General features: G+C 41.8%; 1 protein-coding gene across 4 annotated transcripts in view; it reads right to left on the minus strand.

Annotated features, from left to right (window-relative positions):
- The window catches only part of LOC123768914 (golgin subfamily A member 1), a 69,599-nt gene that overhangs the window by 8,149 nt on the left and 47,830 nt on the right, over window positions 1-13,620 (minus strand). For all 4 annotated transcript variants that reach the window (XM_045759721.2, XM_069309141.1, XM_045759725.2 and 1 more), the window contains 2 exons: window positions 7,609-7,740; window positions 660-881 (listed from right to left, as the gene is read on the minus strand). In XM_045759721.2, the coding sequence (XP_045615677.2) occupies window positions 660-881; window positions 7,609-7,740 (354 nt within the window). The remainder of the gene's footprint in view (window positions 1-659; window positions 882-7,608; window positions 7,741-13,620) is intronic.

Raw genomic sequence — 13,620 nt, forward strand, 5'->3', positions numbered from 1 at the left:
TCCTATGTACTCAACGAGTGATGTGACCTGGTAGATAATAACCATCTCTGTGTATAGCTTTAGGGAGTCACAAGAGGCTCACCCCAGATAATGAAGGTAATCAGATGTCTAAGTGCATTTTTCAACATCCATTACAAAAAAATTCAGTGGCTGCCTGGGTCTAATATATGCACATTGTTTCCTACAATTTTTTTTTATTACTCATTATTGCATTCAGTGGCAAACACCATGGCCTGGAACTGGTATACACAACCAGCGAGGTCTCAGTTACCCATGAGGTGTCAGGAAGAGAGGGTGGATTATGCTCCCAAAAGAAGCTCTTCCCAGTTTCTCTTTTTGCCAAAATATACCAATTAGTTTTATTGAATATTCAAGATGTATATAGTGTGTCCTTGGTTGAATGAACTATATGGGGCAAAGTCGATTCGTTCCATAAGAGATTTTGTTTGACCAGTCAGCCCACAGCCTCCCTACCCCCATTTCCTAATAAGAAAAAAAATAATCAAAGGGCCTACATCCACTATAATGCATATAAAGGTTTATGATTTACCTTACCAGGAGAGTAGAGTAGTAATATACTGTATATAGCATAAAAAATAAGGGCATACAGCCAAGGATAGTGAGAACTGACAAATAATAAACAAAGGTGATTATCTTACAAGTTTCTCCTGTAAAGACTTTATTTGTTCATCTTTCTCTGAAGTTGTGTTGCTCAGCTGCCACCGAAGACTTTCCAAATCTTCGTTCGTCCGAGATATCTCTGCCTGCAGCCTTCTTTCTAATTCTATCTTCTCTGACTTCAGGGACATGTTATCATCCTTCAAGGCACTGATTTCTGATTGGAGAATTTCATTCCTTCCCTCAGCTTCTTGAAGATCAGACTGAAATTACACATCTATAATGTATGTATACAGGGTGGAAGTAGAAATAGCAATATGGAAGTTGTAGTTAAGGACCTGGTGACTCTAGTGGGAGCCCTGAGGACAGAGTTAGAATCTCTGCGGGAGGAGGTGCGTCAGCTGAAAGAACAACGAGAAGTAACGAAGGAGGAGACCAGTAGTAAAGGGACCTCGTCTTGGAGAGTTATGAAAGACAGGGGCCTTAAGAAGACTTTGATAAAGCCGCCTTCAAACGCCATAGCAACTTCTAATTCGTTTGACGTTTTGGCGGACGAGTGCTGTGGTGAGACTGCGGATCGTGCAAAAGGGAAAGCAACGAAGAGAAAGGAAGCGCAGGCCCCTCAGAAAGTAAAGGAAGTACCTAAGCAAACATTAGTTGTAGGAGATTCCCAGATAAGGTATTTGGATAGAGAGTTTTGTGCTAGAGATAGGGGGAACAGGTTAAGGGTTTGCTATCCCGGAGCTGGCATTGGTGATATTATAAACAACATGAATGATATTATGGCTGGTAATGGGAACAATCCCATTATTTGCATTAGCGTGGGAGGAAATGATGTTGGTCGAGTTAGGAGTGAGGAACTGATTCAGAGGTATAGAACAGCCATAGAATTAGTTAGGAGCAAGGGAGGAATCCCGATCATATGTGGCATTCTTCCAAGAAAGGGAGTGGGAAATGAATGGATATCGAGGGCACTTGGTGTCAATTGCCGGCTGGAAAGATATTGCAAATCAAATGCAATATCTTTCATAGACAACTGGGAACACTTCTATGGAAAAAATGAAATGTATGCTCGTGATGGGGTGCATCTATCGAGAGCTGGGGTTGTTGCTGTTGCGAACTCGTTGGAAGAAGTGGTTAGAGGTGTTTGTTTGGGTTTAAACTGTTAGTAGATAGAGGTATGGGAATTGATTTGGAGGAAGGAGGTAATAAAAGTATGTGTTTGTGGGAGAAAGGAATTGGCAAAACGATCAGGGAAAGAGAAGGTCCGCAAAATAACAATTCACTTAGGGTATATTACACTAACAGCAGAAGTCTAAGAAATAAAATTAACGAATTAAATGCTCTTGTCTGCACAGAAAAAATAGATATTATTGCACTTACCGAAACGTGGATGAATGTAGAAAATAGAGAACTATTAGCTGAATATCAAATATTTGGATTTAAACTATTTCACTCAGATAGATATATTAGACGAGGAGGTGGAGTAGCCATATATGTTAGGGACAATTTGAAATGTAGTCTCAAAGAGGGAATCAAAACAGAGCCACACACAGAAACTATTTGGATAGAATTAAACGAAAAAGCAAATAATATTATAATAGGAGTAATATATAGGCCACCAAATTTAGACAGAATGGAAGCAAAGCACCTATGGGATGAAATATCTAGAGCATCTAGATCTAACAGTATTTATGTCATGGGTGACTTTAATTTTAGCGGAATAAACTGGTTGAACAAAACAGGGAATAGTGAAGCAGAAGATTTTCTAGAATTAATTGACGATTGCTTTCTTACGCAACACATTAAGGAACCAACACGGGAAAATAATATTTTAGATTAGTGTTAACTAACAGGGAAATGCAAATTAATGACATCGAAATAGGGAGTGAGCTAGGGAGCAGTGATCACAAAGAAATCAGATTTAGCATAGAATGGAATAGACCAGTAGGAGAAAATTCTGTTAAAGTGCCAGATTTTCGAAAAGCTGATTTTAATAGCCTAAGAAATTTTTTGGGTCAAATTGATTGGAAAGTCTTGGGTATGGGGTGGGGGCCGGTCTTGGAGCGAGACATGAACCCAGCGATAGGTGACTTAAATGGGGATTTCGATGTGGATTCAATATATAACTTATTTAAGAATATTCTAAACAAAGCACAGGAACGTAGTATACCATACAAATTGAATAGATCGAATACTAATGACCCAAAGTGGATAACAAAGAATTTGAAGAACCTTATAGGTAAAAAGAGAGCTTGGTACAAAAGGATTAAAAATGGGGAGGTCACTTTAGAACAGGAATTCGTACAACTGGTTAGAAATGTTAAAAAAGAGATAAGGAAAGCAAAAAGAAACTATGAAGTTCGCATAGCAGGGCAAGCAAAGACAAATCCTAAAGGGTTTTTTCAGTTATATCGTACTAAGACTAGGGAAAGGATAGGTCCATTAAAAACTGAGACAGGTCAAATAACAGATAGTGATGAAGAGATGAGTAGTATTTTTAATAAATATTTTGTATCTGTATTTACTAAAGAGGAACTTAACAATATGCCTTCAGCCGAACAAGTCTATGTGGGTGGGGACGAGGACAGGTTGACTAGTTTAACAGTTACCAGGGAGGATGTAATTAAACAAATAGTAAAACTCAAACCAAACAAATCCCCAGGGCCGGATGAAGTGTTTGCCAGGGTGCTTAAAGAATGCAAAGAGGAGCTTTGTGACCCACTGTCAACCATATTTAATAAATCAATAGAGTCAGGCAGAGTGCCAGAGTTTTGGAAAGTTGCTAATGTGATACCAGTTTTTAAGAAAGGAGATAGATCACTTGCGTCTAACTATCGACCAATTAGCCTAACGTCTATTGTGGGAAAGTTACTCGAATCCATAATAGCAAATAAAATTCGTCTTCATCTTGAAAAACATAAATTAATAATTGAGTCGCAACATGGTTTTATAAATGGCCGTTCATGTTTGACAAATTTGTTATCTTTTTATTCTAGCATTGTTGAGGCAGTTGATAGTGGTAAGGATTGCGATGTTGTGTACCTTGACTTTAGCAAAGCTTTTGATACAGTGCCACATGAAAGACTGATTAAAAAGATGGAGTCTCATGGTATTGGGGGTGCTGTATTAAGCTGGATTAGGGCATGGCTATACCAAAGGAAACAGAGAGTTAGTATAAATGGAATCAAGTCAGAGTGGGAAAATGTTGTAAGTGGAGTGCCTCAAGGCTCTGTCCTGGGACCTCTGTTGTTTATAATATATATAAATGATTTAGATTCAGGTTTGAGTAGCAACATTTGCAAGTTTGCCGATGATACGAAAATCGGTAGGGAAATTGGTTCGGGGGAGGACTCACTATCACTTCAAGTTGATCTAGATAGGGTTTTGAAATGGTCAAAGGATTGGCAGATGCAGTTTAATGCTGATAAATGTAAAGTTCTGAGGTTAGGTAATGATGATAGAGTTACAAGATACGAGCTAGATGGTGTTGAGATTGCGAAGTCGGATTGCGAAAGGGATCTGGGAGTTATGATTAGTAAGAATTTAAAACAAAAGGATCAATGCATAAATGTTCGTAATAAGGCAAATCGGACACTTGGATTTATTAATCGCAGCGTTAGTAACAAGACACCTGGTGTGGTTCTCAAGCTATATCTTGCTCTAGTTAGACCCCATTTAGATTATGCAGTTCAGTTTTGGTTGCCATATTATAGAATGGATATAAATTCACTTGAACGTGTCCAGCGTAGGATGACTAAGTTAATTCCCCAAATTAGAAATCTTTCATATGAAGAAAGATTAACAAAGCTTAAGTTGCATTCACTGGAAAGGCGAAGAGTTAGGGGTGACATGATAGAGGTTTACAAGTGGATGAATGGACATAACCGGGGGGATATTAATAGGGTATTAAAAGTATCAACACAGGACAGAACACGAAACAATGGGTATAAATTGGATAAGTTTAGATTTAGGAAAGACTTGGGTAAATACTGGTTCAGTAACAGGGTTGTTGATTTGTGGAACCAATTGCCGCGTAACATTGTGGAGGTGGGGTCCCTCGATTGTTTCAAGCACGGGTTGGACAAGTATATGAGTGGGATTGGGTGGTTATAGAATAGGAGCTGCCTCGTATGGGCCAATAGGCCTTCTGCAGTTACCTTTGTTCTTATGTTCTTATGTTCTTAAATATTCTACTTAAATTGTGTGGTGAAGATACCACATGCCAAAGCATAAACACAAGGTTAGTTATAAACCACAAACAAGTACACTAACAAAGTCACAATGCATTGTCAAATTACCGAACTGAATAGATTGTTGAAACAAATTATCATGGCCTGATAACTGTGAATATATGGAGTACTGAAAAGTAGTTATACAGTAGTTATAAGAGTGGATGTTGCATAAACATATTCAGTCAAATGTTTCACCTCAGGTTTCTCATAGTTAGGAAGTCTGTTAGGTTTATCGGAGGCCCTCCACTAGGATAACTACTGACCATGTACCAAGAAGTGGTTCTGGGAGCGTTTCTACTCATGCCCGCCAAAGCTAGGCTCGACCTGTGAGATCATGGTCCAACAGGCTATTACTTGGGACAGCAAGCAGGCCCACACATCCATTACAATCCAGATGGTCCTGCACCTATTCTAGAAAAAATTGGACAGTTTTCTGGAAGTCAACCTTTTGTTCCAGCAATATTTCTTGTACAGTACTTGCTAGGAGAATATTGATCAACTGTGGACCTCTGATTGTGCCTATGGCACCTTTAGTCTTAAGAACATAAGAACAAAGGTAACTGCAGAAGGCAGCTCCTATTTATAACCACTGAATTCCACTCATATACATGTCCAACCTATGCTTGAAACAATCGAGGGACCCCACCTCCATCACGTTACGCAGTAATTGGTTCCACAAATCAACAACCCTGTTACCGAACCAGTATTTACCCAAGTCTTTCCTAAATCTAAACTTATCCAATTTATATCCATTGTTTCGTGTTCTATCTTGTGTTGATACTTTTAATACCCTATTAATATCCCCTTTGTTATGTTCAGTAATCCACTTGTAAACCTCAATCAAGTCACCCCTAGCTCTTCGCCTTTCCAATGAATGCAATTTAAGCTTTGTTAATCTTTCTTCATATGAAAGATTCTAATTTGGGGAATTAACTTTTATTAATTAAGCGTCATCCTACGCTGGACACGTTCAAGTGAATTTATATCCATTCTATAATACAGTGACCAAAACTGAACTGCATAATCCAAATGGGGCCTAACCAGGGCAAGATATAGCTGAAGAACAACACCAGGTGTCTTGTTACTAACGCTTCAATTAATAAATCCCAACTGGTTATCCCAGAGCTACCAAGCAAACAACTAAAAGCTGAGCCCCTGCGATGTGTGCAAGCACGGGGACCTAGTGGAGGGCCACTAATATCCTACAAGTGGTCCTACCGCCACACCAGGCACACCCCCACCAGGCAAAACAAAACTAAAATAAAAGATAACCCCCGCAAAAGCACGTCTCCAGGTGAACAAAACCGGTTGCTATGCATATATCAGACAGCTGCACAGTACTTCACACCCCAGCCAGTGACAAAACTACCTCCTACCCAAGGGCAAACAGGAGTAAGAACCTCCCCAGCTGAATCCCCAAGGGTGGGCAATCACCGAGCGGCAACAGAACCACATGGAGGTAGCTGATCCTGAACGGCTCATAGAAGACAACCCTGAGGCCACAAAGGCAGTACTTACGGGGCACCCAGGGAAGGTAGCCCTAGGTGCATGCAGCCCCAGTACTCTTGTGTTACTTCTAGCTCACACACCACCAAAACAGAGCAACAACACCGCACTGCGCAAAGAGTGGAGCCAGAGCGATCGACCGTCACCATCACAACAGCCTCTTGAACTGAGGAGAGTTGCCGGTGTAGAGGTCTGGAACCCTCCCGTCCCCCTCCTGGGGAAGGAAGGGTGCACAGACGGATGCGCGGTGGTTGTGGTGACATCATGTTTGTGGCCCTTGAGTGTTGTGAAGCGGCCAACTTCCTCCTGGGTCATCGGTCACAGCCAGTGTGGATGGGGTGCCAGTTTCACTTATGGATTATTGTTTGTTTATAATTTATTTAATTTCCTTAGATAGTTGTATTCCATTATTTTAATTTTATTTCTAGTATTCTATACTATGAAAGTCTCACTACTACTGATTGTTCATCACTGTATTAGCTCACTCACTGAGAGAGAAGTCTATACAGTACATTGCATCACCAGTGTTGGGCCAATGGCACCACACACTACTTCACTGCCAAGGGGAACTCGCTCTTATCTCACAATATAGTTCTCACTAGGTTAGGTGGTATTTTCTATCCCACAAGATGATTATAATCTTTGTGTTAGATGTTTTGACTTCAGTGGTTGCTTTACAGTTTCAATAGCACTATCACCTCACTATCATGATATTATATGACTGTGGGCAACCTTTCATGGCACCGTCATCATGCCCATATGTTAATAATCTTAACTATTAACTGTTTAATATTAACTATTTGATGCAATGTTCATCACGATACTTGTTTTTTTCTAATTGGTGTGTTACACTTCATAATATCACTAATCAATGTTTCATCTCTTTAGCACCGAAATGTCACAAGATATGGAACATTTTTCGAGGAGCATGGACACGTGTGTGTGTGTGTGTGTCATCCCTCTGGCTGCAACTCTCAACAGTTGTCTAACTCCTGGATACCTATTTTACTGCTAGGTGAACGGACATCAAGCGTAAGGAAACTTCCAAATACTTCTGCCCTGCTGGAGGAATGATGAAGATGATGAATACAAGGATGATAAAAATGCTGATGAAAATGAGGATGAGGATGATTGATGTGGAGAATGAACATGACTAGGATAAGGATTGATGATTAGGGGAGGATAAGAATGATAATGATAGAGTAAAGCATGTATGTACAAAGTATTCCTATAGCAATTCAGTATTCACCTGGTCTTCAGCAATCTTAGCATTAAGATGACGTATCTGATTCTCTAAAGCTGTGATTTTATCGCTCCAAGATGCTTTAATGTTGTTTAGCTGCTGTCTTGCTTCTTCCAAACAATGTTCCATATTCTCTCTCTGAAACAGTGAAAGAAAGTGCAATCTGTTAACTTTTTTTATTATACAGTACTTCCTGAATTCTGGCATTACACTTCGTAACCCAAATCATAGATATCTTGCTAACTTTGTATATTCTTCTTACTCTGGGAATGCTCATGTATAGTGTTCACATTAAGGAGCGCGATCTAATTTATTACACAGAGTAATCACACTATGAGCGTATCAATGAGAAAATCCGTAGGAACCGTGATGAGGATTCGAATCTGCTCGGTGGGTGTTCCCAGGTACACACTCTAGACGACTAGACTACGACATGGTCAAAAGGATTGAGACCTTGGGTACGAATGCATCTACAGGCATACCTCAGAATGCGAGTTTAATCCGTTCCTGGAGACGCCTCGCCTTCCGAAAACTCGCATTCCGAAGTTAATTTCCCCATAAGAAATAAAGGGAAATGAATTAATCCGTTCCTGACTACCCCAAAAACCCCACATCAAACTAAATTTTTATACCTAATTTACCTAATTCATCTAAATAAACCTACAAAACTATGTTCCAGTTATTACTTACCTTGCTGTCGAGTGCTGTAGGCGTATGGAAGATGGTGAGGAGGGGGGAGGAGGAGAGGAGTTACTGTTTGGAAGGGGAGTCCCCTTCCATAATCACATCAGGCAGTGAGGACCTTTCTGGTGTGCTCTCCCTGGGACGTTTAACCTGAGTGCCACTAGGTCCTGGTTGAGGCTCACTGCTCGATTTCCTCACCACAAATTTGTCCATGGAAGCTTGCTTTTCCCTTCTTCGCAAGCTCTCTCTGTAGTAAGGCATCACATTGTCATTGAAAAGATTAAGACAACGGCCTACTACAGCTTTGTCTGGGTGAGTATGTTCAATAGTTGTTTGAATCTCTTCCCACATCTGACACACCTTCTTAATTACTGCAGAAGGGACACTCGCTGGTGCTGTTGGTGCTGCAGCCACCTCCTCCTCCACTGCAGAATCATTCGCTGCTGTGTTGGCTTGCTGTTCCTGTTGAAGGGCTAGGAGTTCTTCGGTGGTCAGTTCTTCGTTGTGTTCTTCCACCAACTCCTCCACATCATCACCATCCAATTTCAAGCCCATTTGCTGGCCTAGACTAACAATTTCCTCAACAATAGGTGCAACATTTATAGGCTCAAACCCCTCAAAGTCTAGTTCTCTCACACCTTCAGGCCACAATTTTCTCCAGCCAGAGATCAGGGTTCTTTGAGTCACTTCTTGCCAGGCTTTGTCAACGAGTTTTAAAGCACTACAAATGTTAAAATGCTCTCTCCAGAACTCTTTGAGGGTGAGGTTTGTGGCTTCAGTCACTTCAAAACATTTCCGGAAAAGTGCCCTTTCATACAGTTTCTTAAAATTCGCTATGATTTTCTGGTCCATAGGCTGAATTAGAGGAGTGGTGTTAGGAGGAAGGAATTTAACTGTGAGGAATTTATTGTATTGAGGCATCAAATCATCTTCCAAGCCTGGAGGATGAGCAGGAGCATTGTCAAGGAGAAGCACGGCTTTGAGTGGCAATTGTTTCTCCTGCAGATATTTTTCTATGGCAGGGCACACCACTTCATTCACCCACTCCGAAAAAATAAGCCTAGTGACCCATGCTTTTTTATTAGACTTCCACATCACACACAAACGGGTTTTCTGCACATTATACTGTTTGAAAACCCTTGGATTTTCAGAATGATACACTAGCAAGGGTTTAATTTTCAAATCGCCACTCGCATTTGAACACAGCACAAGCGTAAACCTATCTTTCATAGGCTTGTGTCCAGGCAAGGATTTTTCCTCCTTGGTAATGTATGTCCTCTTAGGCATTCTTTTTCAAAACAGTCCTGTTTCGTCACAATTAAACACTTGTTGCGGTAGGTATTCCCCAGTCTCTGCAAACTCTTTAAATTCGTCAATAAATCGTCCAGCGGCTGGTTTGTCTGAGCTGGCTGCCTCCCCATGCCTTGTAACACTATGGATACCACTTCTCTTTCTAAATTTTTCAAACCAGCCCCTGCTTGCCTTAAACTCTTTCTTATCTGCATCACTCATTGCAGGGGTCTTCTTTAGAAGGTCTTCGTGCAACACCCTGGCTTTCTCACAAATAATGGCCTCCGAAACACTATCACCCCTCAACTCCTTGTCGTGTATCCAAATTAATAACAACTTTTCCACTTCTTCAAGTATTTGTGGTCTTTGTGTCGTTAATGTTCTTACTCCTTTTGCCACATTAGCACTCATAATCTTATTTTTCTTCTTAAGTATAGTGCATATTGTTGATGTGGCTTTCTTGTACTGCCTACAAAGTTCAACAACACGTGTACCGTTCTCATGCTTCCGAATGATCTCTTGTTTCTCCTCTATTGTCATCCTCACATGAGCTTTCTGGCCTTTATCCTTACCACTGGCTTTCTTGGGACTCATGGTGAGATATATAATAACAAATTGTATAGACAAATCACCAAAAATCCAACAAAACACTGAAAATCCACGACAAGAATTGATGTGGGGGTAGTCACTGAGCGCGAGACAATGGTGAACTGAGGGGCAGCGGGGCAGAGGGGCGACGATCGCCGAACGACCACGCGCTAGGTCGGCTGTACGCGTATCAACAAACTCGCGTTCAAACTCGCCTCCCGAAGTAACCATCGCCTTCCGAGACAAATTTTTGGAGTAAATACACCTCGCCTTCCGAAAACCTCGCATACAGGGACAATCGTATTCCGAGGTACCACTGTATGAGGATTCCTCGAGGTTTATACTAAAGCCAAACCAGAGTTTCACACACAATCCCCCCCCATGCATTCTGGCTCTGTCATCTAGGAATGTTCTACCTCTGACGCTCCTCTTTCAATACACAAAGAGAGCGTGTGCCTTGGAATACCCAGTGCATAGGTTCGAATCTTCATCACGACTCCTACGGATTTTCTCATACTTCTGTCTTGTAACCTGTCGTCCAAAAATGATAATACTTATATAATTTTCAAATGATACAAGTATTATCAAATGATAAATGACTGGTCAGATAAATAAAAATGCATTGTTGCAAAAGAAAAAATGAAATGTAACGAAATGCCTTTTTCTGAAAGGGTGGTTTCAGTAGCTTCCTGTTGCAAAGCACACTAAGATAGCTCTACAAATACAAGTCATATCAGTTCTTACTAGTCCTTTCATAGCCTAACAGAGACCAGACCCAAAAACCTGGCCTCCTCAGAGGCACACGGAGCAGGGAATTCTTGAGACCCTTCACTGAGGAAATAAATCCACAGAAAGGAAGTGAAGTACAAGAAACAAAAAGCCTCAGAAATGAGGTGAAGCAAAATAGGTAACTGCAAGGGTCACAAAGTAAACAATGCAGCAAATGACTCTGAAACAATCCACCCAGTACTTAGGTCATACTCCCATCTATTAACAGCTAGCCATTGCTGATAGCAGTGATGGCAGCTCATTGCTGTTGCTGATAGCAGTGATGGCAGCTCATTGCTGCTGCTGATGGCAGCTGCTGGCTCTCCATGGAAATAATCCTCAGGCCAGAACCCGAACAAAAGACCTACACCTTGTAGGGAGGGTTAGGGTCCAGGGAGCTGCCAAGGCCCTCTAGAAAGAACTGTTGTATTACACTGAACACTAGTTATTTGGAAGGGTTCAACAGTGGCTCCTTGTTGCTAACCACAGGAAAGAAAGACAGGACTCACTATGGAAGGAGAAGAACGAAGACCAAACCCCTGAAGGGTTGAGAATTGGATGGGAATCCCTACACACTGGGAAATACACTGACCAGGTAATGAGCTGCTAGGACCCTGTTAGACCTCCAAAAGCCCCAAGCCTAAAAATCAGTCAAAAAATTATAAAATACAGTGATCAATGTTGCAAAGTTCTGAATATCATGGGCTTGAAGGTAGACTGTAGACTTGATTGATTTTATGACATTGTGGACAGCCCTAGACAAATGAGCCTTGGAATAGAAGACTAAGGAGAAAAAATCAGCAAAAATGCCTCCTCCAAAGCAGCCTGGATCAGCCTTGATTACGAACAGCTGCAAATGCTCACAACAAAATGTCTCTCTCCAGCCGAATAAACAAAGAATCAATGACTAAAGTACGCTCGTTAGGATGCCAACTGCCACAGTCTTCACTAGAAAAGAACGAGAAGGCTGCAGACAAACAACCCGATCACCAGGGATGAAAGAACCAAACCCCTGCTTCCAGAGGAAAGCATGAAGCTCCCCAACCCTACAAAGCCTTGAAAAAAGATTCACGGACTGAAGGGGCAACCAAGGACCGAGGCAATGAAAGAAAAACTAATACCCTAGACAGACATCAAGATGGCTCAAAGAGCAGAATGTGCTAACTGGGGATAAAAAAATAATAATGTACTGAAATGCCTTTTTTCATGAGTCCCAGTGGCTTCCTCAAGCTATAAGATGTCCTATCAGCTGCATAATTTTGTTTGGACTACCGGGAACCAGAGCCAGAACCTAGCTCCCAAATCACAGAGGCGCAAAGAGCAAGTGACACTCTGCTACCCCACCGGAAAAGCCTCCAAAAATTAGTGAACAAATATAGACTATTGCTGGGTTCAAAGAGACCAAAGCCACGAAACTGCTAAACAAACTCCCCCAGAAATAATATAAACAATCAAATCTCTTGAAAATAGCAAGAGCCTGTCAGCACTACCCACCTATGCCAGTTAGGGGAAGAGGTAGGAGCCAGGGCTTCAAGTTTCCCAAAGTCCTCCAAACCAGTTCTGGAGCAGATGCAAAGAAAAACACTCACCAACAAACCTTGATGTGAGGGAATCCAAAACTCACTGGGGCTCAACTAGAAAGTACAGTATTTCATATTTCATTGCATTCAATGCTGGTTTTTTGGGGGGAACTCCTGGTGGCTCCCTGACGGTAACAACTCAGTGAATGGAAAATCAGGGATTCACTAGAGAGGAGGATGGATTGAGCCATCCAGGTCTCTTGACAGGGTGTTATGGTTTCTCTCCTCATCTCTGCTTATGGTTAACCCTTTGGCTCGTGATTGTTTGAGACTTCTTAAGGGGAAGTTTTTGTTGAGGGTAGTTGTTCTTGTTGACTCTTGCCTCCAGCTGTTCTTCCTCTGGTGGCAGGGGTTCTGCTTCTTTGGCTGAGTGGGTGTTTTGTTTGCAGCCTTCTCCTTTCTTTCTGGCAAAGAATGAGTTAGGTTATTTTGAGAGGGATCCTCTAGTGATTGATGGTTTGGTTGGTTAGGCCAGAAGTGCATCATTTGTTGTCTGGTGGCAGCAGTTTGCCACCTGTGGGCCTCCAGTTCTGTCCCTGTGGATGCTTTGTTGGTTAAACCCTGTTTCCTGAGTTCCCTGTTCCACGGCTGTCAGTTTCCAAGTCACTTGCAGCCTGCCCAGCCAGCCTGCCTGTGGTCTACCCTCAGGCCCACAATGTTCTTAAGTATGCTGCTTTGGTGGCAGACTTTTTAAGCATGTCCTGGGATGATATTTGGGCTCCGGGGTTTTGGTGTTCTAACAGGGTACTGGCAGCCCGGTATCTGGTTAATATTCCTGGTCGGTCTTGCATTGCTTTTGATATCATGTTCAAGCCTGGTTTCTTTCATCTTAGTGTTTGCCACCTCTACTCCCAGGCAAGTCCCTTTTGTTTTCTCAATGGTTAGTTTCAGGAAGTCACCAAGAGGCTCCCCCAGAAACCTTGTGTTGAATGAAATGAAATGCCTCTTCCTGGTAGAGCCCAGGTGACTCCCTGCTACCCTCTCTCCCATCTAGGTTCATCAGTTTGTCGAGGAGTTGTTCATCAGCTTCTGAACTGACCTTGAGAACCAGCAACTGGTGAGGCCGGGCCACCTGGTGGCACCTATTGGTATTAACGATTGCACTAGT

The sequence above is a fragment of the Procambarus clarkii genome, chromosome 64 (assembly GCF_040958095.1).
Source record: "Procambarus clarkii isolate CNS0578487 chromosome 64, FALCON_Pclarkii_2.0, whole genome shotgun sequence".
Taxonomy (NCBI): Eukaryota; Metazoa; Arthropoda; class Malacostraca; order Decapoda; family Cambaridae; genus Procambarus; species Procambarus clarkii.